General features: G+C 43.0%; 1 protein-coding gene across 5 annotated transcripts in view; it reads right to left on the minus strand.

Moving 5' to 3' along the window:
• Positions 1–9,307: 9,307 nt before the first annotated feature.
• The window catches only part of NTRK2 (neurotrophic receptor tyrosine kinase 2), a 388,291-nt gene continuing 370,280 nt past the window's right edge, over positions 9,308–27,318 (minus strand). For all 5 annotated transcript variants that reach the window (XM_043927526.1, XM_043927530.1, XM_043927527.1 and 2 more), the window contains 2 exons: positions 15,915–16,073; positions 9,308–15,036 (listed from right to left, as the gene is read on the minus strand). In XM_043927526.1, the coding sequence (XP_043783461.1) occupies positions 14,851–15,036; positions 15,915–16,073 (345 nt within the window). In that variant the 3' untranslated portion in view covers positions 9,308–14,850. The remainder of the gene's footprint in view (positions 15,037–15,914; positions 16,074–27,318) is intronic.

Below are 27,318 nucleotides of genomic sequence, written 5' to 3' on the forward strand. Positions count from 1 at the left end.
ATCATAAGCAGTGACCAGGCCAAGCTCTTCCTTCCCCATCTCTACCCCATCCTCCTTCTTTTTCCTAGATCCCCTCAGCCTATCAGTTCAGGCTTGGTTTAGCTCCTGAGTTGGATCCAGGAGTAGAAGGGAGCTCACATGCTCAGGGGTGGCTATGGACCAGTCCATAGAACTCATCCTGGGGTTCAACATCAGTGGGAGAATTGCCTTTCCTTTTCCATTAGTTTTAGCCACTGCTCATGGCTTCATGAGCTAACTTATTCAGGTTTGAATTCAATCCAGAAGCAAGATGACCACCATTTATCTGAAACCTGCTCAGAAGAACTAAAAGTAGATGCCAAACAAGTCTCTGTCTGGGGAGCCATGAGCCCCAGAGGGAAGGTTAGTGGGAATGGCAGCATCAGTATGTATCTCCTGACCCCAGCAAGAAGAAACCAGGGCACAGACAAGCAGAAGGGGGAAAATGGAGGGATTTTCCTGTTTATTAGAGAAACAGATCTCACTTGGCTGAAATAAAATTTGTGAGATTATCCAGGAATCCCCACTTCTCACATTAGCCATCAGTTCCTATCCCCAACATTTGAGAGGTGACTGTAAACTTAGTGCAGAAAGGTAAGCTTAGTGCCCCATCCCGTTAGTACTGCAACAAAACACTGGTGCCCCACCTCCTGATCCCTGGTGTCCCCCTACCCACTAAAGCATTTCAGTCCTTAGTGCTCCCATTGGCCCTCCCCTATCCCCAAGCTTCAACCAGAAGGCTTGACTCTCTTGAGGGTTTTTGTGACTAAGGGGTCCTTGGGTCAGAAATAACAGATGTGGGCCTGGATTGACCCAGCTCTCCTCAACTCTCTCACCCTCTGAGTTTTCTTTTATTGATGATGGGAATCCCACATTTCTCTCTGATCCTACTTCTTATTTCTCTCCCCGCAAATCTCCCCCTCCCATAAACAACAGAAACAACTGCTTTCCCACTCAACAGTCTTCTCTCTTGGGATCCTGGGTATTTCCATTTAGGGGAGTCAGTTATCATGCTAGCTATGCCTTCCTCCCTTATTTAATCCATTCTTCCTACAGTCTGTCAAACACTTCCCTTGCTATGGGGGAGGGGAGAGCAGAGTTGGGGACCGTGGAGGCATTGAGACAACAGGTGTAGAAATCTTTTTAGATTAAAAAGCAAACTGACTAAGATGTCCACTGATGGTAATCTTATGATTTTTCTACAGGGTAGAGTTCACAATTTGGATAAAAAAAAACCAGTGCTGATTATCCACATCTGGGGTGAATATGTGTACAGGTGAGGGAGGTCACGGAGGAAGTAGGGAACTGGAGAAAATCTTAATAAACCATAGGAAGAAGACCAACATGGGGCTTTGTATTTTTAGGGGTGACAGAACACTTCCGGCCTGTTAGGACTTGAGATGTTAATTATAGGACCTGTGGATGTCAGCAGAGAGCTTTTAAAAGAATAATATAAGTGCCTAAAATCCCCCCAAGAATACAGAGCCCGTTTTTAGAAATGGCCGTCAAAGACAACAAAAGCCAAATGCGCAAATGCCTTCTACGCAAGGTGGTGCTGGGCAACCAGCTCGCTTTCCAGCCTCCCCCCACGCTGTTGCTAGGAAACCGAAGGGCTATACTTCCATCATCTCCATACTTGCTGGGAGATTGAGTAATTGGTCTCTGGATGTGCGTGTACTGCTTCCCAAAATATCTTTAAAAAGACGTGAGAGAGATGCGGAGCTAGTAGGTAGGATGGTGGAGGGCGGACTGTGTCCCCAGAGGGCAGCGGGTTCCAAAAGCCAGGACTGCAACAGAGGGGGGGCGGGGGGTGGGAGGGGAGGGGAGGACCCACGTTGGGGACGGAAGTGGGCAGCTGTTTGCAGCTTCCCCAGATTCTTTCTTCTCTTCAGTTTTCTTATTTGAGACTGATCTCCTAAGCAGAATCTGGAAATTGGTAGCGACAACTAAAATCTGGAGAGTAATGTGGTTTACTTTTTGTTCTTATTATTGACACAGCAGGGCTAGGAGAAATACTTTATTTTGTATGCACTTAAAATATAAATGCACATCCTTTGCAGTGCTGGATTATAGTTGTTGAACCTCATTTTGTGGGGCAGGGAGCGGGTGTTAGAAATAGGCAGGCTGTGGACATATACCCATGCACACATGCACCCAGGCCACTGTGATGAAAATGCCTCCTTCAGTCGCAGGGAGTCAAAGAAACAGGACATCAGGGCCCACAGCTGAGGATGTCTGGAAGTTGGGAAACAAAGTAATGAGACTTAGCACTGCTCCTAACAGCTGCAAGGCTGTTCATTACCTTTCTGTGCCTCAGTTTCCTCATCTGTGACCCTACATGGTTGAGATAGTCCATCCCCAGTTTACATTTCACATATTTATCTACATCTTGTTCCACCTTCTCCCCAGAGCCAAGGGACAAGGTCATATCATTGCTTTATGAAGGTTTTCAATCTTTCCTATTAATTATGTGAATGATTTCTGCATTTTGTATTTTTCCAATACTGATTCAAATTACTTGTTGCTGGAAGTCTTGAAGAGTAGACTTGCAAACAAAGTAAGTGACATTTAAATTTTATTGTTTTCCTTTTCGTTACACTTTTCATACACTTAACTTGTTCAAAAATTCACTTTTAATAGCATCACTTTTTTTAAAAAGCAAGGGAGGAGGATGGAAGGAGGCAGGGGGTTCAGGATATATTGACATTACATCCTGATCTTATAAATGAGATTTTAGAATCTGGGGAGTTTTCCTTATAGTCACTGGCTGGATGATTAAGTGTTATAAAATTCTATCAGGAATTAGGAAACTCACTTTCTAGTTCTGACTCTTATCTTTCCTACTTTCAACTCCTGGGACCATGACCAGACCCTTCTCTGGAAAATAGGGGGAAAGCCCATGCCCCAGTCCTCAGAGGAATGTTAGGAAACAAAATTGCCATAATATATGTAAATGAACTTTGGAAGTAGAAAGGGTGCACAGAATGTTCTGCATTCTTTTCACTGTGTGCCTGAGAAATTTATTCATTTATTCAGCAGGCATTTTCTGAGATGATGCTGCCACCAGGCCCTCATTAGGTATTGATTCACATGGCACATATCCATGGTCAATGTCATCCCAGCAGTTTGGGGGAGAGGGACCCTCGATTACTATGGATGACTGAATTCTCAACAACCACACCCCCTGGGTACTAGACCTTCTCAGAGGCTGAACCTTTGCCCAGTGTGGAAACTGCTCTTAAATCACTCTCATGAGTGTCTGTCGTACTGTGTTCTCAAACACTCCCAGTGACACAAACCTCAGACACTTTACTTCCTGTGTTAATGAGTGCTAGTTCCTGATCACTATACAAGCAGATGTTCCTGAGCCAAAACAAATAAAATTACGCCTATCTTTAGGTTAGCAAATATCTCCCACCCTTGGCTGAGCAGGCAAATAAGCAATGTTTTCACCTTTTTTTTTTCTCATTAGAGACAATAAAGCTCGTTGTCTCTGGGAACATCCAGACCCCCTCATTTTCCTTGTTTTTGAGACCATCTTGGAAGGTTTTGGATGGGCCTCTATTATGAGGGCTGTGAGGAGTGTTAGCTGTCTTGACATTACCAGTAAGTTGGGAGGAAGAGCCACACCTCACTTTTAATCTTTCTGATCTCCTTAGAAGTTGCTTTCTCCTTGTGCCAAGAGTGAGTTGAAACCTCGAGAACAAGGGAGGGAAAATGGGACTTGTGGGCTGGGCATTAGCTTTATCAGGCAGAGCTGAGTTCCTTCTCCTTTTGTCTTGGGTATTTGGCAAACACTCCAGAGTTTTCTGTAGGGGGGGTTGTGGGAGGAAGAGCACAAGGGAGTCATAAAAGGGTGCCAAGTAATAATGAATGAGAGTTATTCTGTGCACTCCCAGGAGATCTGAGCCCATGGGAGGCAGATGTCAGTTCAGCACCAGGAAGTGCTTGCTTAGGAAACTTTGTAAAATGCAAATGGCCTGGGGGGAGAGGGGGTAGGCTGGAGCAGGGCAGGGCAGGAGGAGGTGTTCAAATAAATTCCCTTTCACTGGGACTGGTCCCCCTGGCAAGGCTGTCCATGGGACTGCCCTCTGCGCCCCCTCCAACTTTGTGAATCTGTGAGGCTACAGGAGCTCCAGGAAAGACATTCTGATCCATAGTCACCCCTCTACCCTAAATCCAGAAAGGTCTTCTTTGTCCCAAACTAAGAAAGTATGATACAACTTTTCAAAGTGCTTTTTTAAAGTCCACACTAGAAAAGTCCCCAGGTCTGGCTGAATTGAGCAAAAATAACTATCATCCCTGGGGCTGGGGTGCTTATAATTTGCATGATTAAGGGAGTACTGGCCTCTCACCTGTAATGGTCTCATGCTAGTATTTCATAGCAATATGGCAGAACTTGAGCTCCAGTGTATCCAGACAGCTCCGTTTTCATGGTCACAGGCTGAGTCCAAGCCTTGTGTTTGCCCTGCCTGTTATGGTAAGCTAGCAGCTGGGTACTCTTCATCAGAACCCATGGTTGGAGAACCACCATCTTCTTCTGCCATTATGGGTAGCTGGAGCCCAGCCTTTCAGTTGATCAGGACTGATTGATTGATTGCTTTCAATACAGGGCCATAATGGATCTCCACGGAGCTTTGCAGGAAGAGAGAACATGTAATTTACTACTTAACTCCTTGGACACTGATGATCGGTTTTTCAAATCTATCTAGTGTTCTGTCTAGCATTGGTGAGAGTTCTAGGCCCTTCTTGGTCTGACCCATTCTCTGTTGGAGTCAAGTCCTCGGATGTTTCTATTTGGATGGTTGAAATTCTGATGCTGAATCTTATCATCCTCTAGAACAGCAATTCTCCACATTAGCTACACATTAGAAGCAACTAGAGAATTTACACAAACACACACACACACATAAAAGCCAAACAGTGTCTTGTCTAACTTGTCCAACTCAGACTAATAGCAACTAATTCTTTCAGGGTGAGGCTTTGGCTTCTACATTTTTCAAAGTTCTCTAAGTGATTCTGATTTACAACAAGAACTGCTGTTGCCAGAAAAATAGGGCTATGTGAAAAGAATCCTCACCTAAATGAAGGAAGAAAGTGTTGAAATTTCCAGGAAGATAGAGCACAAAACAAGTACAGAAAGCTTCTGTCTTGTTCACATACACATGCTTGGTAAAATATAACCAAATGGAAAAAGAAACAGAAAAATCTCCACAAGCCAAAGGAAAATAAAAGCCAAATTAAGGCCTGTCACTCAATTTGAGAGTAGATAGTCATCATACCTTGTGGATCAAGTGTCAGGAGGTGGTGGCCCTCGAGATGGCTATACTGTGTTGGAGGACGACTGTCCTAGAGGCAGAGTTCTCATTTCTGGCATCAGAATAACTGGATTGTGATGGAAGGTAAATGGGAAGCCCTTCTTGTATTTCCTGGGTGTCGATGAATCTTGAGATCTAAAGGATACCCTAGGAAGGGGTGGGGGCACACCCAGTAATTGCTGAGACTGGTTTGCTCCTACAGGTTGTGGACTTGAGTCACATCTTGAGCCTGATCTAAAGGAAATGAAGTAGTGGCATTTCCCACACTTAGGCTGGTATGTACAAATCCATACGTACCTGCTATAGAAGGAGAGGTTGTGGTTGTTGGTAGGCAGGTTGTTACAGCATCTGTGTGACTTTAGGGCTTTGCCTGGTGGCTCAGCAGTAAAGAATCAGCTTGCAATGTGGGAGATGCAGGTTTGATACAAAGGTTTGATCACTGGGTCAGAAAGATCCCCTGGAGAAGGAAATGGCAACCCACTCCAGTATTCTTGCATGGAAAATCCCAGGGAAAGAGAAGCCTAGCAGGCTACAGTCCATGAGTCATGGAAGAGTCAAACACAGCTGAGTTACTAAACAACAATACAATATGATGTGTGTATACAAATGCAACCTATATATTAATACTAAAAGTGATTAAATATCATGATCTATCTAATGAAAAATAGATGTCCTATAGATGAATATGTGATGCCATGTGAGAAGAGATTGAAGTAGTTAATTGGTATTTAAAATGCTATTATCAATACCAGACTGTTTGCTAATGAGGATAAGGGACGTGGCAGATTTTTGTATGTATGTGAAGTGATTGATTCCAAAGACTGAGGATTTATTCTAAGTGTTGTACAAGTGTCGTTGTTCCTACATGAAGGAGGCAGAATCTGGCAGAGCCCAGGTCTCTAATGCCAGGAATGCAGCTTTCAGTGACCAGAGCTCCCTGGGTCTTCCATCGCGTCTCCCCCTACCCCACCTCCATGTCACCTGAACAGAGGCCAGGCAGGTCTTGGGATTAGCACATCATTGCATCTGTGACTTCCATGCAAGGTCAGGGAAGGGAAGTTTCTGGGCCCACATTGCATTTTATATATGCTCACTCAGTTGTGTCTCTTTGCCACCCCGTGGACTGTAACCCACCAGCCTCATAGTCAATAATAAATTATTGCTTGTTGGATGAATTTGGTGTGACTATGTATTCATTGTAAAATATGCATTCATTGTAAAATACCACCTTTGGAAGGCAGGAGGGATGGGGTTTTTAGCTCTCGTATAGCTCTAACTGTGGGAGAGCTGACATGGGGGAAATGGCCAGATTTGCAGAGAGGTAGTCTCACATACCGCAAGCCTCAGCACCTGGTTGCTAGGCAACTGTCTCCACTGCAGGCTTACCCTCCTGAAGCTCATGAGTGGTGTGAAGGGGGTTAATGAGCAGTGGGTCCAGGAAAGCACCCCAAAGACCTTGCCAGATTTGGGCTTTGGCTTCATGTCAAATTCTTACCCCATCCCTAATGACCAAAATCCTTACACTCCAGGTTTAACTTCCTAGAAACTCTCTAGTCTCCTGGAACCTGGAATCTTGGCATCAACCCCCTCTCATAACTCCATCCATAACAGGGCTGGGATGTTGAATTGCTTTCAGTAGTCTCTGAAGGGCCTGGAGCCCAGACCCTAAACACCATGACGCGTGGCTAGGCCACACTCCAGCTGCGGACGTCGGGGAACCAGCTAGGTGCCTGTATTTCTATTCTGCCTGTTGCCTGGAGTGGGACCCAATGAGTTTCTCCCTTGTTGGGGGATTAAATGACTACTTCTCTGACAAATAGTAAGTACTACATTTGCTGGTCCATTTCTTTTGTTCTAATTTTTTGGCAAGTTCCTTGAGTCACAGTGCCTTAGTTTTCTCACCTGTAATGGGATAATAATAGTACCCACCTCTCAGGGTTGATTTAAGAGCTGGGTGAGTTACCATACTGAAGAGGTTTAGAGGGAGGCCTCCAAAAGGATATGCCCACAGAGTAGTCCCTGGAACCTGGTCTGATAAGGCAAAAAAGAGCAAGGAAGAGCTTTTCCTAGATTATCTGGGTGGCTCTTAAATGCAGCCACATGTATCCTTACAAGACAGACATACAGAGGAGGAGGCAATGTGGCTGCTGAGGCAGAGACTGGAGTGATGTGGCCACAAGGAATACCTGGAGCCCCCAGAGGCTGGAACAGTCAAGGACAGTCTCCCTGAGTGTCTCCAGAGGGAGCGTGGCCCCACCCACACCTCAGGTTCAGACTTCCTACCTCCAGGACTGAGAGACAAGACATTTCTGTTATTTTAAACCACTCAGTTGATGGCAATTTGTTACAGGAAAAGCAGGAAACTAATACACATACATAACACCCTGGCATGCACTGAGCACTTGTTTTGTTAGTCAATTTGTTCTTAAGGTTAGGACACCAGTTTGAATGAGGTTTTAGCCACAATACTTCAGAAGATATGTTCCCAGCCAAGCAATTAGGCTTCCTCTCAAGGGTGAACTAAAGGTGTGTATTTGAGGGAGAAAATGGGATGGGGTGTACAAACCAGGAGATGAGGGCTCTGAAAAGTTTGACTTTAGGTTTGGAATTTAAACTGATTATTGGGGTTTCCCTAGTGGCTCAGATGGTGAAGAATGTGCCTGTAATGCAGGAGACCCGGGTTCGATCCCTGGGTTGAAAAGATCCCTCAGAAAAGGGCATGGCTACCCACTCTAGTGTTCTTGCCTGGAGAATTCTATGAACAGAGGAGCCTGGGGTAGGGTATAGTCCATAGGATCGCAGAGAGTCAGACATGACTGAGTGACTTTTACTCACCAATTATAAATATACAAATAATAGGGATATAAAAACATTGTTTGGTAAAGGCATGGATCTTTTATAATCCAAATGGGTTATGACTGGCCAGGGCCTCAGTGGTTTACCCTGCGGTCTGTAATGCTGTTTCTCTGAGTGGGATCTACACTTCAGTCCTGCAGCGACGACAGGCATTCCTACTGGGATGTTTGGACAAGTTATTCCACCCCCCCCCCATGGCTTTGAATTCCCCAAGTCTCTACTGACTTTTAACCTGGTTGTGTCTTTTTAACTCAAGGAACATATATCTAAACCAGTGAGAGGCATTTTCATGGACAAAGCTCCTGAGGAGAATGATTTAAGGACAGGGCTGTCAAACTGTGTTCCTCAAGCCTCCACCAGGAATGCTGCCCAGATGCCTTCTGTGCGTCTCAGAGGAGATGGACGGGCAGCGGTCAGACAGTGGGGAACACGACTGTGAGATGCTAAGAAATACAAGTGTGAGTGGACTGCTCTGATGGCCAGGAAAAGACGGGCTGCCAGATCTCCATGAAACCACCCTTCTTTTATCTTCCTTCACCTTTAATTTAGGAAACACTGGTTAACGGAGAAGCCGAGAAGATGTGAAATTTTCTATCTGGCTACTTCTGTTCCTGAGTCCTTATGATTCTCAGAGCTGCCCCAACCCTAGACCACGATACACAACGTCTCTCTTATGGTAAGTTTCTTAGGTCTGATCTGTTAGAAATCCTGGTGATTCTATCTGCTCGCTCTGTGCTGTTTCACATGGTAGTCTGGAGACTCATGTGACTCTTTAAATGTAAACTAATTGAACTGAAATCAAATTTAAAATTCAGCTCTTAGTCCCACTCGCCACATGTCAAGTGCCCACTAGCCCTACTGGTCAGGACAGATAAAACACTTCTATCATCACAGAAAGTTCTTTTGGACAGAGACATTCTAGTTATCCAAGATCAAAGTTAAAAATGTCAGGTTATGGAAGGGTGAGCCAGGGGGAAATCTTTTATTCTCATTGCTTCAACTGATGAACATGGCAGGTACCTGCAGTGACCTTATCTAAAATACAGACAGACAGACAGACAAAGAGCACACCATGCCTTGTGAAAATTCTAGTAATCATCATGTCACTTTTAGTGTCTCTTTTGGAGGATGTTATTTATTGTAAGACATCATTTTTATTAAATACAGTGTGGTACAAGAGACTTTCCATGTCAGGTTGAGAGAAGCTGGTCACATGATTTACAAACAAAACTTTTTTTGTTGTTGTTTTAAGCACTGATATTCTGGTGTCACTTTGAAATCAGCCAAGATGCAGTGGGTCTTAATAAAGCAATGGACCTCCAAAAAGATTGCAAAACAAGAACCAGTAAGTATCAGTACAGAGACGTCACATTAAAAGGAAAATAAAGCAAATGAAAAGAGAGTTTTAAATACCAGGTCACAATTTAAGGGGCAGTATATCTTTAGATGTTGAAATGTGTGTATGTGTGTGTGGATATGGCCCGGATATATACAAACATCTCTCATGTACAGAAGCAGATCCAGAGACTATCCGCATCTCTAGGCAGATTTATGAGGGATAGATAATGATCAGTGAATGCAAGGAACACTATTTCACCATAATTTAGTCATTTGTCCAGGGATTATATATTTAAAATCCACATTTAATTCAAAGACCTCATATTGAAACACTTCCAGCAGTTTTATACATGTTTAAAGCAACAGTAAGACATACAACCTGCAAGATGTAGGCCTTTACATTTCATTTTCTCCATGTTTTTTTCTCCCAATTCAAACCTGTGGCAATTAGCAGCTTTTATTTTGCTTGCTCCAGTGTGTTGAACATTCAGCCTTCACTCAGGATCATTTTCATTAATGTACAGACCAAAGAAATAAACACAGACCTGGCCTAAAATGCATAGACTAAAAAAAATGGTATCTCATGTTTTCCCATTGCGTCTCCTGAGATGAATGTTAAGATGGCAAAGAGTTGCTTGGTTGCTCTTGTGAAATTCACAGTGTTTTGCCTGCAACACATATACATATATATATATATATATATATATTTTTTTTTTTTTTTTGCTTCTCTTTGTGTCTGTGATGAATGGAGCAAAGGAATATATACATAAATAAATAAATACATAAATAAATAAAAGTAAAAGAAAAAAAGGGAAAAAATACAAAAACTAAGGATATTCGAGAACCTTTGACTTATAGCAGCAGTGATCCATTCCAGCCCTGACAACAAGAACATACCCCTTCATATTTCTCTCCAAGTCCCTCCCACTGTGGATTCATTAGAATATCATTTGCTGTCTCAACCTCAGAGTCTCTGCATCCTACCATCACGAATTGGGAAGAACCTGCTTTAACTGCTCACTTAGCCATCTGAGGAGTTGGGTCTCTGGCATTCCCCCTCATGAAATTTTCTGTAACAGTGATATAGGGCCATACTGAAGCTCATCATGGGAAACAAAAAGTCCTCAAATGGGGAAAAAAGAAAAAAAGGAAAGAAAGAGCAAGAAAATTGAGGGTATGTGTGTCTGTAGTCATTTATTTAATTAGATACATGATTTCATGTTATTGGTATTATAGAAGGTCCAATGTAAAAAGGGAAAAGTTTAAAAAAAAAAGTCTATTCCTGACCAGGGGATCCTGTCGTCATGGTTCTTTGCGAAGGCCAGCGTTGTACACTGTTGTCTTTCGTGTTCCACTAGGATGTGGGAATTCACCTTGCAGGGGGGTCTTGGATCTCAGCACTGGCCTTCAGGACACTGGGCTCCCTACACTCCAGTGCGCTTCTGGAGTGCTCGGCCTCTGAAGACAAGTGTAAAGGGTTTTCAGTGGAACAGGTGAGCATAATACAAATAAATGTGCAAAAGGATTAAAAAAAATAAATTTTCCTTTTCTGGAACTTTACATAAGGAGATCTATTTCTAGCTGCATTTTCCTTTGCAAAGAGCCAGAAAAAAGGACTCGATGTAGTGGGATGGCTTCGATTCAGTTGTTATGGGAAGCACATTATCTTAAAAATGTCTCCCACCCATGCACAGAGTTGAAAAGTGTAATGGGGTCCTACCCACATGAAGAAGGGAAGCACTACCAGCAACATGACATTAAAAAGGTTTTGGTTATTCAGCAGATTTTAAGCAAATTATTCATACTGCACCCTACTTACAATTATGTCTATTACTGTGTGCCTATAAATTTATACATAAGCTCACAAACACACTATGCACGTGTGTTTGTCTATGTATAAATCAAGTATTTATAACACACATATAAATACATGGAAATACCACAGGGAGCGCTGCTGTGAACACATATTGTGAATTCTGATATCAACTTTTATAGCCTAGTTCAAAATGTTTCCTAAATAAGCCTGATTATGACATTGGTTCAGTGTGCAAAGGTTTAGCTGAAGCTATGAAGATGATTATATATCATGAGATCTCAGCTGCTTGCATCTCACATAATTCATTTCGCTCTTCTAATTCATATCCTACTTCATGAGTTTGTTAGCTAGCTTTCTCTTTCATACAGCTTGTTTATATATGAGAGTCTCTCGTGGACCAAATCATGAACTTCAGAGTCAAGAGTACTTAGATTAAGTCCCAGGGGTGCCTGGAGAGTTCTAGCATGTCATTTAACTTCCCCAAGTCTCAATTTCCTCACCTCTAAAAAATGGGAATAATTTGTCACCGTATGTGAAAAAAATGCTTGGGAAACTATGAAACAATGTATAAATGGAAACAACTGTCAGGCGAATTTCAGGCTAGAGAATCGGGTTTGTCACCACTCCTGTTGGAGTTTTTAACGAATCTGATGGCAGGCCCTATTCTGTGACCTTTGCGCTGCTGAATTAGGTTGGCCCTTTTCTTAAAATTATAAGCATGAGAAGAGAGGATTCTGGAGGAACAAGGGTGGAGACTCGAAGATGGTTTGTGTTTCGTCCGGCTACTTTAAAAGCAATCTGGGATCCTTTCAATGTGAGACGTCTCTGCAGTCAGTACATACTCTTGAGACAACAGAGGAAAAAAATTAATAATAAGCAGCAATATAAATAACTATAAAACTTTGCACTTGCATAGAACCTTTCATTTCAAGACCTTGAGGGAGTCAGAAGGTAAGAAGAATTTTTTTTTTTTTTTTTTGCTTTTTTCCTTCAGAGGAAAACACAGCACTGAAAGGGGAGGGGAATCCTTCCCTCCTCTCATCCGCTCTAAACAAATCCTTGCTCCAAAACTGCACAGCCCTCCTTTAATCTGAACCCTTCAAGTATTACCTCCTTTGCTTTCTGTTAAAATCAAACAAGTAACTTGTAGCTGCTTCCCCAGAGCAGTTGGCCAGTTTCACAAAATGACGAACCTGTGGAGGTTTTCAGGTCATTGCTGATGAAATCTAGAGAAGTTTTATACACACCTGCCTCTTCTTACTGCTTCACAGGGTGCCACAGTGTTTTAACAGTACTATGGGTCCTTAATAGGATATATACATGCAGGTATATATCATGGAGATATGGCTTTCATTATATTATTATGTGTGTGTTCCGGAGGGTTTTTTGTCACCAACCAAGAGAACAACTCGGCTCCCATGTCTCACAGGCCAGTGCAGAACTTGAAAGGACTATGGGGTTTGTCTTGTCCAACCCCCTTCATTTGACAACAGATACTACTGGGTTTCCTTTCGTTCTCTGTTAACGGCTACTTCTGATTTTTTGAGAACTGGCTTTCAATGCCTATAATGGAAAATAAGGTGCTCCAGTAATTAAGGGCACAAGCAAAACCTAAACAGAGCACTTGCACCTTCAGAAACAAACATGAAATAAAATGACCTAAGTTGAATTCAAATCACTCCCTTTCAATCTGGCTCATATTATAAAGATGCCAAGTTAGCAAAATTCCCCTCACAGAGGGTAGCAAGTTTTCTTGAGGAACAGAAAAAATTTTCTTCCTTGGTATAACTGATCACCCAGGTAACTGTAAATTTCTATTTAAATTTACAACCTCTTTTTGCAAAACCCGTGACTATGCCCAGAAGCACACCTCCAAAGCTCAGTCTGGGCATAGCCTCCCATTGGTATGCTGTGCCTAATTTTTTATTTTTACTTTTTAAAAATGCAGTGAAAAGAACAAAACGGCCTATTGACAATGGAGGACATTTAGAATGAAACCACTCTCCCAACCAGAGCCCAGAGCAAGGTCTCGGCCTGTGTACACTGAACATCAATGCCGCCCCAGGGTGGGCGAGTTTTCCACTCCCTTGGGGGCTGATTTTGCCCTTCCCCCAGCCCCACAGTGGGTGTGATGTCATTGAGGATATTCAAGTTTCAGGGTCCGTATTTATTAACAACCCATCACCACCATACGACCCAGAGACATTTATACTCAGCTAATGAATTCAATTAACTTCCCGTAATTATTTAAGTTATACCTTTTACGGATCTGCTCTACCTATCAGGGGCACGATGTCTGGAGCGGTAGTTTATGCACACAAGGTATTAATTGACGAAGACCATGCACAGTTTTGCTTGCACAGTTGGATGGACGGGTGGGGTGGAGGGCAGGGGTGGAGGGGAGTGCTGTCTGTAAAGTTCAATGTAAGAGAAACTTGCCTCCGAGTTTAGAGCTTGTCCTCTCTTTTCCAAGTCAGTGGCTTTCCCATCTGACCCTGAAATGATCTCTGGACGAGAATCCACCTGAACTTGACAAAGGCTCCGTGGATAACACTTGGCAAAGCAAACCAGTGCCACCACCACGGCCTACAAGGATGAGACTGTCGGAACGTGCTGTGTGCCATCTTGCCTCCCAGAAGCTGATTTTCTCTGTACTACACTCTAGCATTTCCGGTGATGGGAAAAGAATAGTCCATGGCACAGAGTTCAACAGTCTTTATACTCCTCAGAAAGGTCCTTGGGGGAAGGTGCCCGATACATTCCTCCCAGCTACCAGTGGCTGGGTTTTCTTAAGTGGAAACTGACGCCAATAGATTCCAATGGTGTCTTTGTTCTTCCCATACTGTGGTTGATAATAAATCTTCTTTCTCTCTGGTCTTAATCTCCCATAGATAAAGGCTTCCCAAATTGAACACAAGGTTTCCGTTTTCATACACAGGCTTAAGCCATCCCAAAACAATAAGAACCATAATAATAATAAATAAATAGAAGTGAATCCATAGAAACTCTCGGTGTCTGTACAGCAGAAGTGACAAAGTTTAAGTCAAATATTTGTTTTCCCTTTTTTTCATCCACATCAAAGGCAGGAATACAACAAGGCATTGTTAGTTGTGGTGGGCAAACTGGAGTATCTGCTGATATGACAAATTAGGTTTGTTAAGGCTTTTGTCTATGCAGTTAATAGTAATGCAGACGCCAGATTGATTAAAAAAGAAAAGGTGGAGGTTGTGAAGCAAGGAAGACAAAAAATAAAGGGGGGAAAAAAAAACTCGGGAATAAACCAAGGGAGATGGAAAGAGAGAAAGAGAATGCTAAAAAGAAGTCCATACTGTGTCTAAGAAGTACACGTCGCTTCCCTCGGAAAGCTTCTCGGTGTCTTTGTTGTTAATAGTGTCAGAGCGAAGAACAGCGGATTGATGGCATCGAGCGGCAGTTAAAAGGTGTTCATCCTCTCGGCCCAACTGAGGAAGTGCTTTGGGAAGGGCTGGTCTGGGGGAACGGGCCCTACCCTAGAATATCCAGGTAGACTGGAGATGCCTTGGCCAAGTTCTGAAGGAGGGTGTGGATGCCCTTGATGTTCTTCCGCATATGGGGCTCTCGCTGCCAGCACCCCAGCATCAGCTCGTAGACTTCCTGGGGGCACGTTCGAGGTCGCTGCAGGACGCGGCCCTGAGTGATGCACTCTATCACCTGGGTGGAATGGAGCACAGAGACAGGGTCAGACCAGAGGAAGAATAATGTGGATGCAATAAATGTCAGTGCAAAAAGAGGGTTGTTTTAGAGAAACCCACTCAGTGTTTCCTTTTTTTTTTTTTTTTTGGAAGGAAGAGAGCAATAGTCCTAGGTTTGTATATCATGGTTAATTTGATGGGTTCATATCCACTTTTCAAGTCACACTGATTTCACCAAAGTGGTGGAGAAATAATTTATCTAGATGGAACCCTCCCAAACCACACCCTGGAATTCCAATGGGTTTCAGTTGTACTGGCCTGAGATAGAACCAGGGTCACTTTTGTGCCAGGGAGTCCCAGGGTACAGAAATGAGCAGTCATTTTGGATAATGGAATTGGAAAAAAGACAGACTTGGACCTGAAGAAGTGAGGTGCCTGACCAAGAAGTAATGTTTAAATATAGACATAATTGCAAAAGGATTAGAAAAGAAAAACAAAATGCTTGAGTTTTTCACCAGAAGTAATGTACCAGCAAAATGTGCAAAAAAGGAGAGAAGCTTGAAAGCTTTTTGGAATAATACCAAAAAGCTAGCCGGACTCTCAGGGTGCCAAAATGCCACATCTGCTATCAATTTCCTAGATGAACAGCATGAGATGACTCCTGGATCCCCGCGCCAGAGAATCACAGGCACATCAGCAAATGCTGCTTTTCTCTTTCCAGAACTCTTACGTTTGGAGAGTGACCATGATACTTAGGTACATGGCAGGCCATGGGGAGGTGCTGCTCCCAACAAAGCCTCAGGGATGCCACAGGAGAGCGTTTCCCGACTTCCAGCCCAGGGATCTCTCTCGGTGTCAGCCCTCTAGGCATCTCGGTGCTGCTCGCCACACACGCACCTCGTTGTTCGACAGCTGGTACCAGGGCTGTTTCCCGTACGTGAAGATCTCCCACAACACGACCCCCAGGCTCCAGACGTCACTTTCGGTGGTGAACTTCCTGTACATGATGCTCTCCGGGGGCATCCAGCGGATGGGCAGCATCGTGTGGCCGCCGACCTGGCAGAAAAGGGGTAAGCAGGATGGCATAAGTCACCTGGAGACTCAGTTCCCATCATCAGGGGGAAAAGTGTGGAAGGGAGACGGGGTGCATTTTCCCCCTTTCCTTTATTTGTATTTATTAATTTTAACTGTTTATCAGGCATAAGGGAAATACAATTTGTTTATCCTCTCAAGCAACAGAGACAGAGGGCAAAGAGTGGTCAAAGGAATTTTTCTCACACTGTTTGCAGTTCTCTTTCTCAAAACTATATAGGGGCAGAGATCGTGATTGGGTGGATATTCATCTTGTATAAAACACAAACACACATACTTTCCATATGAGAATGACTTGATTATCTAATTAACAAGATAACTTTGGCCAGGATAACGAGGGTTCAGGATCCACAATGACCCACCAAAGGACTCTGTTTCCTTAGCAAAGCCACAGCTTCCTTATGCTTTAAATTGTCAGGGGATCACACAGAGCTGGCTTGAACATCCTTGTCACAACCCAGCAATGGTCAGGGCAGAAATGACTATTCCCATTTTACAGATGAGGCAACTGAGGTTCAGGTTGCTACAGACACAAAGAAATCGGGCCTTTGAGCTCAAGACTTTACTATGGCACTTCAACTGAAGTGATTTACAAAAGTAAATAGGTTAAGAGTGTAATAGGGAAGACTATTTTGTATTCCATTATAAGTTAATCACTAAAGGGATGCTGCGTATAAGCTTAAATTATACATAATGGCCCATTTCTGGGAATCCTGCTTCCCAGCTAATGAGCATTAAGCTAAAATACCTTTGTTTAATTCACAGGAAACATCCTGACCAGGCCCTTCCTCCACTGCTGGGAGGAAGAAATTAACGCACCCCTCCAGAGGCAGATGGGAACCAGGAAATGCTTGACTTTATCCCCTCCCCTCTAGTATAAAAAAGTCTGAATTCTGACACAGGCAAGATGGTTCTTTGGGGCATGAGCCTACCATCTTCTTGGTCTGCTGGCCTTCTGAATAAAGTGATTATTCCTTGCTCCAACGACTCATATCTCGATTATTGGCCTGCAGTGCAGCGAGGAGTGCAAGCTTAGACTCAAAGACAAGTATGGGTTTTGAAAAGCCCATTTTAATAAAAAACGCTAAGGCTGAGGCATTACATGGCAACAGCGTTAGCACAGGCGAAAAAAACTTTGACCAAAGAGATTTATTATTTCCTACTTCCTGGAGAAAAAGTAAGAATTCCACGTACAGGCTTGTAGCCCATCAGGGCTATCTGATTTTTGAACCGAGATCAGATTTATGCACCATAGGCCTGTGGGTGGCAGGTCCCACTTTTCATGCTGGTGAACCCCGGCACTACCTGCCCAGATGCCAAGCTGACATTGGGGCAGTGGGTGAGTTCATAGGACTTCAGGAATTAGACTTCCCTGACAACTGCCAGACCCTGAGTTCTGAGACCAATGCCACCAGTTTCTGCCTAATTACAATTCTCAGTGTCCCTTGGACAGCAAGGAGATCAAACTAGTCCATCCTAAAGGAAATCAACCCTGAATATTCATTGGAAGGACTGATGCTGAAGCTGAAGCTCCAATACTTTGGCCACCTGATGTGAAGAGTCGACTCATTTGAAAAGACCCTGATGCTGGGAAAGACTGAAGGTAGAAGGAGAAGGGGACAACAGAGGATGAGATGGTTGGGTGGCATCACTGACTCAATGGACATGACTTTGAGCAAACTCCAGGAAATAGTAAAGGACAGGGAGGCCTGAAGTGCTGCAGTCCATGGGGTCAAAAAGAGTCTGACATGACCAAGCAACAACAACAATAATTCTCATTTCTGACTCATTAAGGGAAGGAAATGGACTAACAGTGCCTAAAAAATGCTGCTCCACTCTGAAGTCCAAGGAGTAGAGAGTGTCAGAGACGTCTAATTTGTTAGGTAATTTCAAATGATGCTCTTATTAGCCAAGAAAGCACACATGTGAAAGGGTACCCACCTTTCTCTGTACAAAGAATACGAGTCTGACAAGTGGAGACATAACTTGCTGGCACAGGGTTAAGGTGCCCCTGTAGTTTTACATTTCAGGATTTTAAGGCATCAAAAGTTCAGGTGCTAAGTATGGGCTTGTTGCCTTCCATCAGATTCCAATTTCATCACTCTTTCCTCATTCTGCAGGAACAGGCAGTCACTGTTAAATGACCACTGGAGCTGCCTGGACATGCCTGTAAGTGATGACGGTACTCACTGCCAGGGTTGGTGTCTAAAACACAACCTCTACAACCCAGGTTGAGCAGAAAGGATGCTGGTGGTACTGATGGATATCTGCCCGGCTCTGCAACCCTGAAATCCCATGTACCCAGGACTTAGGGAAAGGAAATCTACCAACATTTTCAGATACTTACAAACACTGGGGACACCAAGCTGGTATGGGCTGCTGGCAGCCCACACCCAGCACCAATGTGGGTGGCAGGGTGGGGAGCTATGTGGTGCAGAGTGACATGGAGTGAGAGGTCTCTGCCTAGCTTTATAGTGAAAAGATATAATTCTATCTTTTATGGGAATAGTGAAATTATTGAAGTTGAAATATTGAAATTAGAATTAGAAAAATGTTGAAATCAGATAATGTATGCTCAGTTGCTTCAGTAGTGTCTGACTCTTTGTGATCCCATGGATTATAGCCCATCAGATTCCTCTGTCCATGGGATTCTCCAGGCAAGAATACATCCAATGAATAGTTAGTCTGTGGTAGTAAAGAGAAGACAGGGATATTATGGGCCAGTGTGGTGTTCTTTTGGATACGTGACCCCCAAAGTATTAAGAGCTAGCTCTCCACACTTGCTCTTAGGTCAGACTCTTCCCAGGTGGCACAGTGGTAAACAATCCGCCTGCCAGTGCAGGAGACATGGGTTCAATCCCTGGGTGGAGAAGATCCCCTGGAGGAGGAAATGGCCAGTATTCTTGCCTGGAAAATTCCATGGACAGCAGAGCCTGGAGGGCTAGAGTCCATGGAGTTGCAAAGAGCTGGACACAATTGACCACACACACACACTCCACATGTGTTCCTAGGTCAGAAGTGTCAAATATACCATAATCTGTAACCTTCCTCATTTCTTGCAGATCCATAATGAACAGAATTCCCTTGAAGTGTACCAGGAGTTTGGCAGAAAGAATAGATTTAACTTTGTTTAACTTAGGGAACTGAATTAATTTAAATGTGTTTTTGTAAGGGAGAAAGAGAGAGAAAGAGCCACTTACATACATTCCTAGAACTAGACAGTATAAATCCCACTTTGGGACACATTAAACTATGAAGATGTCAGGCTTTTGTTTTCTTTGTGTGTTCCCAGCTGTGGTGCAGTGGACAATACTCAACTCATGAATTTAGATGGGGGCCAAAAGGTACAGATTTCCAGTTGTAAAATAAATAAGTCCTGGGGTTACAATGTACAGCATGGTGACTATAGTAAATAATACTATATTGCATATTTGAAAGTAGATCCTGAAAGTTTTCATCACAACAACAACAAAAAATTTACCTATGTTAAGTAGACAGATATTATTAACTAGATTTATTCTGTGGTAGTCATTTTGCAGTACATACAAATATCAATTAGTTATATTGTCTACAAATAGAAGGGCTTCCCTGGTGGCTCAGTCAGTAAAGAACCTGCTGCAATGCAGGAGGCTGCCTGCAATGCAAGAGACCAGGGTTCAGTTCCTGGGTCAGGAAGATCCCCTGGAGAAGGAAATGGCAATCCACTCTAGTATTCTTACCTGGGAAATCCCATGGACAGAGGACCCTGGTGGGCTACAGTCCATGGGGTTGCAAGAGTCAGGCATAACTTAGCAACTAAACCACCAGACAAATAGAATGATATATGTCAAGTATACTTCAATTTAAAAAGCAAAATAGGAAATTCCCTGGTGGTCTAGTGGTTAAGACCCTGAATTTTCACTGCAGGGGCACAGGTTTGATCCCTGGTCTGGGAACTAATTCACATGCCACAAATGAAACTCTGGGCTCCAATACATACTACTCCATGTACTATTTCCTAGCTGGATAAACTTAACCAGTTGCCAAACCTCTCTGTGTCCTAGTTTTTCCAACTATAAAATGTGGGTAATAAACAATATATACCTCCTAGGGTTATCACAAGCTAAATACTCAAGCAGACAATATTTGTGAGGGCTTTTTATGAATTTTAATGCACTAAATGATTTCTAGGTGTTGCTTCTTTCGCTGGAGGCTTTATTATCTAATTCTCCCAATGGGAAGCAGCCATTCTAGACACATTAAGAAGAGTCAACATTACTGGTTTCCCATGTTCCTCCCTTGGCAATGACCAGTGCTGTGGGGCACCTCTCATTACAACACCTACTCTTAAGGGTTCTCTGCCCTGTGTTGCTCATGGCCAAAGAAAAGGCTCCTGTGTCCTTTAAAGGAGAAAAAAAAAAAAGATTGAAACTTTGATTTACATGTTTTCCCATCTGATCATTTATTTTACACTTGCAGTCTCTTTGGGACAGATTTTTCACTCTAATGTTTCCAAGAACCCCCTCTGAGATTTCACACATGCCATTATAAATAATGCTCTCCTTGTTCTAATGTCAAATGGGCCAGTGGTGGGAGCACCTAATAAAAGTTCAGACAGGGTTCACGAGTTATCTAAACCCATTTAGAACCTTTCTGAGTATTTCTTTTACCACCTTTTCTCAGGATTTTGGATCATGTCACAAAAGTGGCCCCCCAAAAAATAAAAAGAAAGAGCCACCCTGGTTACAAAATACTGTCACATTCCAGCCACAGTCACTGGGTGGTTTTTGGATCTCAGACCACCACATACTGTGCAGTGACAAACACAATGAGATATTTGTCCTGGGTTGTGCAACTTGGCAGTCGGCCCTCACACTCTTGCTTAAATATTTGTGAGATGGAAAGTGATCCCAAGTATGACATGCAGAGTCAGAACTGCTGCTCTGGTGCCAGGAGAGACCTTCCAGTGATCAACCTTGGTCAGGAATACGCTCTTCACTAAATGGACCAGAAGGAGCTGATACAACATGGGAAATCCACTTAACTGGGGCGCTGACTTGGCTTACAGTCTTTATTTTCCTCAACCCAAGAGACTGGAATTTTAGCTCTGTAATTAACCACTTGCCACTACTTTCCCACCATAATCATCTGTCAACACACAGCAGCTTACCTTTACAAAGAATTTCTGCTCAGTGATTTCACTTGAACCCACTAATTACCCTCTTGAGTAGACATCGGCTTGCCTTCATATTATAAATAATGCCCCCAAATTCAGAGAGTTGAAGTGGCTTATCTAGAGCCGTACATATAACTCCTCCTCCAGGACACCTTGTGGTTCATTCTGATGGCTGGCTTTGTGTTTCCGGCTTCTGCAGTCTCCAATCCGTGCCCTGAATTCAGCCAGCAAACAGCTGTGGCTCCTCACCCAGGCCAAACCTACTCGTGCCTTTTGGAAACTTTGATCTATTTTTCTTTTTTTTTTTTTAATTAATTAATTTATTTATTTTACTTTACAATATTGTATTGGTTTTGCCATACATTTTTTTCTACCTGCTCTGGAATGTCTCTTAAAGGCAAGTTCAAGTTCCATCACTTCAAGGAACTTATCCTCCCTGCTATAGCTCAGTGATATTTATAAGTGCCACGGAACCCAGCACGCCTTAGCACAGCTCTGGTAAAACCGAGGGCACTCCCTATTCTTGCTAATGGATCACATGCCCAAGAGGGAAGGGTGCCGATCGATCACTTAACGGCTGGCAAGGCATGGGGGACATTGGTTGGTAAGCAGACCATATCTTTGAGTTTCTTCCGAGTGTTGATATTTGGGGAAGAATTTTCAATGTGTTCCTTTGAAAAGATCAGCATTCAGTACTTTCCCATCCATTTGCCAATATCTCTAAACTCTTCATTGAACTGCCCTGAGATTAAATGGTTGGAAACTGCCTTACCTAATAGATGCCCCAAATAAGAACCATTCAGTGAAATTCAAATCTTCTTAATAAAATGTAATCCAGAATACTGGTGCTCACAGGGAGTATAAAAACTCTCTAAGTTGTATATGAAATCCCATTCATTCCTCAGTACACCCTAGACATTAATGTACAATTCTGTACATTACCATCTGTACAGTAGACAGGGGAGTCTATGGTGCAGACTTCATGCTAGTTGATCTGGGAATGAAGTTTAGGGAGATGTCATAATGAGTAACATGAGGGAATATTGCTCTATAAGATGGTCACTGACATCTCATATCCTCTGAAGTTGGAGGCAAAGGACAGAGACTTAGACTTGGAAAGTTAAATGATGGAAAAGGAAAGACTGGCTGGCCATCAAGGCTGCTAATCATTGTGACTTGCTTAAATCAGTGAAGCTAATCAGAACAATGTCTGGAGCCAGTGACCATAAAGAAAAAAAAAAAAAATTCCATACTGCCTAAAGTAAATCAAGTTATGGAAAATAATGGATTCTGTCATTAAAACATCTATGAAAAGAACTGTTTGGTTCTAAATATTTACTTCTATGACACCTCATAATTTTGATGGTGACATGTATAGGATGATCTGGTTAAAAAAGTAAACTGTTCTTGGAAAAATACCTAGACCTAAGCATCCTTTAAATCTATGTGTTTGAAAGGTGTTAAAACAACAAATCCTGGACAAAATACTAAAAGGGCCTTCGTAAAACTGTCTTGTGTCAGAAATTTTGTGTCACAATATTTATTTCTTACCCAAGAAATACTCTTTGGGTACATACTCTTTGGTCATTAGGTTGTAGATTGTGGAAATTTACCCATTGCTTAACGTGCAATGGATTTATTTTTCTACATTGAGAAACTAGGATGTAGGAAGGTCAAGGAACTTGCTGAGCAAGTGGAGACATGAATTGGTGACCAGCAGTATTGAAGCCAGCTTTCTAATCCACTATTATTTGGAGCTTAGGTTCTTTCTTATTACTTTCTTTTTAACAAATACACAAAGCATCTCTATCCTTGGTATAAGCTGAAGAGGAACATGCAATCTGTTTTCCAGGTACCCTGTGTTGATGAGAGGCGATAACAAGCTTAGCTCTCGTTCTCCTGTTGAGCTTCAGGTAAAACACATCTACCATCTTCCTTGCTCCCTCACTGTCTCTCTTCTCTGACAGCATCTATCCCTTTCAGTGTGGATCCTCCCACTCTATCTCTGAGTCCCTTTCTCTGAATCTTCTCTCAAATCTCACTTGTCCAGTCCCCTTTCAAATGCCAACACTGCCCTTTGTTTTGCCTAGTTCTTTTATCTCCCAAAGCATCATTCCTGTCCTCCCCACAGCTCATTCTCCAACCATGGTGATGCTTACTCTCCCCTCTGTGAATCTCAGAGGCATGGCAGCAGGCTGGAGCCCTTCTATAGATCCAAAGCAAGTGCCCAGCTGGCTTTGTAAATACTGATGATTTAAAGGTGAATAAAGTGGCTCAATGGTAAAGAAGAAGAATCTGCCTGCCAATACAAGAGATGTGGGTTCATTATCCTGGTTAGGAAGATCCCCTGGAGAAGGAAAGGGCAACCCACTCCAATGTTGGGAAATCCCATGGACAGAGGAGCCTGGTGGGCTATGGTTCATGAGGTCACAAAGACTTGGACATGATTTAGCAACTAAACAACAACAACACAGCTAATGTGGGACCTTCTAAAGTCAAGTAGCAAAGATCAACGATGCCTGGGAGGCCACGTTCAACTTGTGGTCTTTAGTGAGTGAGTGATAACTCATTTGGAAGCCAAACATTTTACTCCCTTAGAAACATGCAGGCCAAAGGGCAAGCCCCATTAAGGGATGATTAGCTGTCAGAGGCTTTTGGCTGCATTAAATATTGAAGAAACTCCTGGATCTCCTGGTCACACTCTACACCCACTTGCTTTGTTTCTGCAGTTTCTCCTGAGCTGTTCCTTAAAAATTCATGATATCTGTAAATTTTAAGAAATAGTTGGATCTTATGTATTTATTTATTATGTACTGCATCTGTAATAGGAAGTTAAAAAAAAAAGGGAGAGAGAAACAATTTGTGCAAAATCTTCTCCTTGGAGAACCTGGACCACTGTGGTCAGACTGCAAACACTTTATGACCATATCCAGGATCACATCTCCTATTACAAAGAGTGATGGGTGCTTCTGTGGCTTGTGGCTACCAAACCAGAGGATACTTCATGGGAAGTGATTCAGCTCTTCCTAGATGTTGTGAATGAATAGAGCTCCGTGAACACAGCCATGAATGAATGGGGTCAGGAGGAGTGCCAGGGATAGCCTGGTCACCCTCTCTCTTCCAGCGGGAAATGATTATTGCCTTACCTGAGACTGCTGTCACTTGCAGCCTAGAAAATATTTCATCATCTTTTATCAGTCTGGTCATAGAGGGTGTGACATTAATTTCAAGCCAAGTGGTTTCTGGATTAGTCAAAATATTTTCTGAATATTTTTTCCCATTGAGAATTCATTTTGTCTTTATTCCACCATGAAATAATAATATAAATAGTGGGAAAATACCTTCTGTTTGTATACATTTTCTGCTTTTTCATAGCACTTCCATATCTATTAGTTATATAATAATGGTACATACCTCAGAATATGGTTATGAAGATTAAATGAGTTGATATTAGAAAAGCTTTGTGGTGCCACAGTGTGATACAATTTGTATGACATTCTTGAGAAGATAGAACTATAGGCCTAGAAAAACTATGGTTGTCAGGGCCTGGGAATTTGGATGGGAGCTTGTCTTACAGATGTATGAGGGAAGTGGGGGTGGTGATGACCATGTTCTGAACTGATTGTGGCGGCAGTTAAAGGACTGTGTTTGCCAAAACTCAAAACTGTACACTAAAAAGGTCAATTTAACTATATGCCATAAAGCTCTTAGAATAAGACCTGGTACACATTAATAACAAAAGTACAAACCATATTAGCTATTGTTATGCTAAGAATTTGATTCCCTGATAATTTTCTGGGGTAAGCCAAGCATGTCCTTTCATCTCAGTTTAAGAGATGAGGAATCTCTGGTCCCGGAGGCAAAGTGACCTACCAGAGACCATACAGGTCAGAAGGCAGAGTCTACACCAGGACCCATCTCTCCAGAAGCATTCTGCCTCCAGGCTGACATGGAGTCAGACTCAGGGCTAGGAAAGGCTCTCTGCATTCATTTGCTGAGGCTGCCATAACAAAATGCCACAGACTGGGGAGCTAAAACAAGACATTTATTTTCTTACAGTACTAGAACCCAGCATCAAGTTTCCAGCCAGTTCAGTCTCTGGTGAGAGCTCTGGTTTACCAGCAACTTTGTGTAGCTTGTGTGAGTGCGGGCAGAGTGTGAGCTTTTGATGTCTCTTCTTATAAGGACACTAATCCTGCTGATGGGGCCCCACTCTGTGACCTCATTTGACTTCAGTTACTTCCTCAGAGACTGTGTTTAAATGCAGCCACATAGGGGTTAGGGCTTCAAACCTAAATTTGGTGGGGAGAGATACACTCAGTCCATAGCACTCTGCTTGCCACTGCTCCCCCTTCTGATTCTAGCACACTCCCACGAGGAGCAAGAACAGCTCCAAAAAGGAGAAGATGCACAATTCTGATCCAGAAGGCAGATCTGTAGTCCTCGGTCAGCATTTTCAGGGCTTCCCAAGTGGTGCTAGCCGTAAAGGACTCACCTCCCCGTGCAGGTAGACAAGAGATGCGAGTTCAATCCCTGGGTCAGGAAGACCCCCTGGAGGAGGGCATGGCAACCCACTCCAGTATTCTTGCCTGAAGAATCCCATGGACAGAGGAGCCTGGCAGGCTGCATTCCATAGGGTCACAAAGAGTTGGACACAACAGAAGTGACTTCACACACACATCAGTTTTTTTCATGCCTGCAAGTGAAGGCCCAAGCCACTGCTCTCTTCCCTTCCTGGGTAGTTCTCGACAGTTTCCCTGTTATCCGCTGATTCCAGAGCTTAAAAGATGCTGTTTTTCCATAGCAACTCCAGATTCAGCTTGTTCCCCTGCAAACCTCAGGGCAATCTCAGTCCTCATCTTGTCTACCAACTCCACCCCAGCTCCTCTGGGGGTAGCTAAGAGAGAGTAAGCAGACCCTGGGACTTCCCCATCATTTGTAGATAAAGGGAGAAGGACTTCCCAGACTCCATGTCACCTCAAGTGACATCCCTCATGGGTCCTGCTGCTCCTGCTTGTGCTCTCTGTACAGTTTCAGGAGCCAACCACCCCAGTCTTAGAAGTGAGTGTAGTTTTCACTTGATTTTACATTCACTCCAATCAAGAGCAAAGAAGTCTTCTCTCAGTAAAGCTTAAAACTGCAATTTTTAAGCTTAAATCATGTTTAAGAATCACATTGGGATCTAGAAACGAGGATTCTTCATTTTATCAAGAAAATGAAATTAAACAGTGCACCAGCCCTGAGCACTTGTCTCATGCATCCAACCTGGGCTGGCGATCTGTTTCACACTTGATAATATACATGTTTCCACTGTTTATAATAGCCAGGACATGGAAGCAACCTAGATGCCCATCAGCAGACGAATGGATAAGAAAGCTATGGTACATATACACAATGGAATATTACTTAGCCATTAAAGAGAGTACATTTGAATCAGTTCTAATGAGATGGATGAAACTGGAGCCCATTATACAGAGTGAAGTAAGCCAGAAAGATAAACACCAATACAGTATACTAACACATATATATGGAATTTAAAAAGATGGTAATGATAACCTTATATGCAGGACAGAAAAAGAGACACAGATGTATAGAACAGACTTTTGGACTCTGTGGGAGAAGGCAAGGGAGGGAGGTGGGAGGGGGGATCAGGATGGGGAACACATGTAAATCCATGGCTGATACATGTCAATGTATGGCAGAAACCACTACAATATTGTAAAATAATTAGCCTTCAACTAATAAAAATAAATGAAAAACAACAACAACAACAACAACAACAAAGAAAATGAAATTAAACAGTGATAACATCCCCCTTTCTCTGACTGCCTCCCCACGCCTTATCCCACTAACTCTTATCCATTTTGATGGGGAGTTTCCCAAGTGGACCAATGGGAGGATGAAGCCTTGGGAAATAATGAAGACAGCAGGCAGACTGACATGTGGTCCCGGTACCCCTACATCACTCAGCAATGGGAACTTGTACATTCTAACGATACACGCCTCATCCACCTGCCATTATTTTAGTGTTCAATATAACTGAGCTTACAGCCT

This window comes from Cervus elaphus, chromosome 16 (genome assembly GCF_910594005.1).
Source record: "Cervus elaphus chromosome 16, mCerEla1.1, whole genome shotgun sequence".
In the NCBI taxonomy this organism is placed as follows: domain Eukaryota; kingdom Metazoa; phylum Chordata; class Mammalia; order Artiodactyla; family Cervidae; genus Cervus; species Cervus elaphus.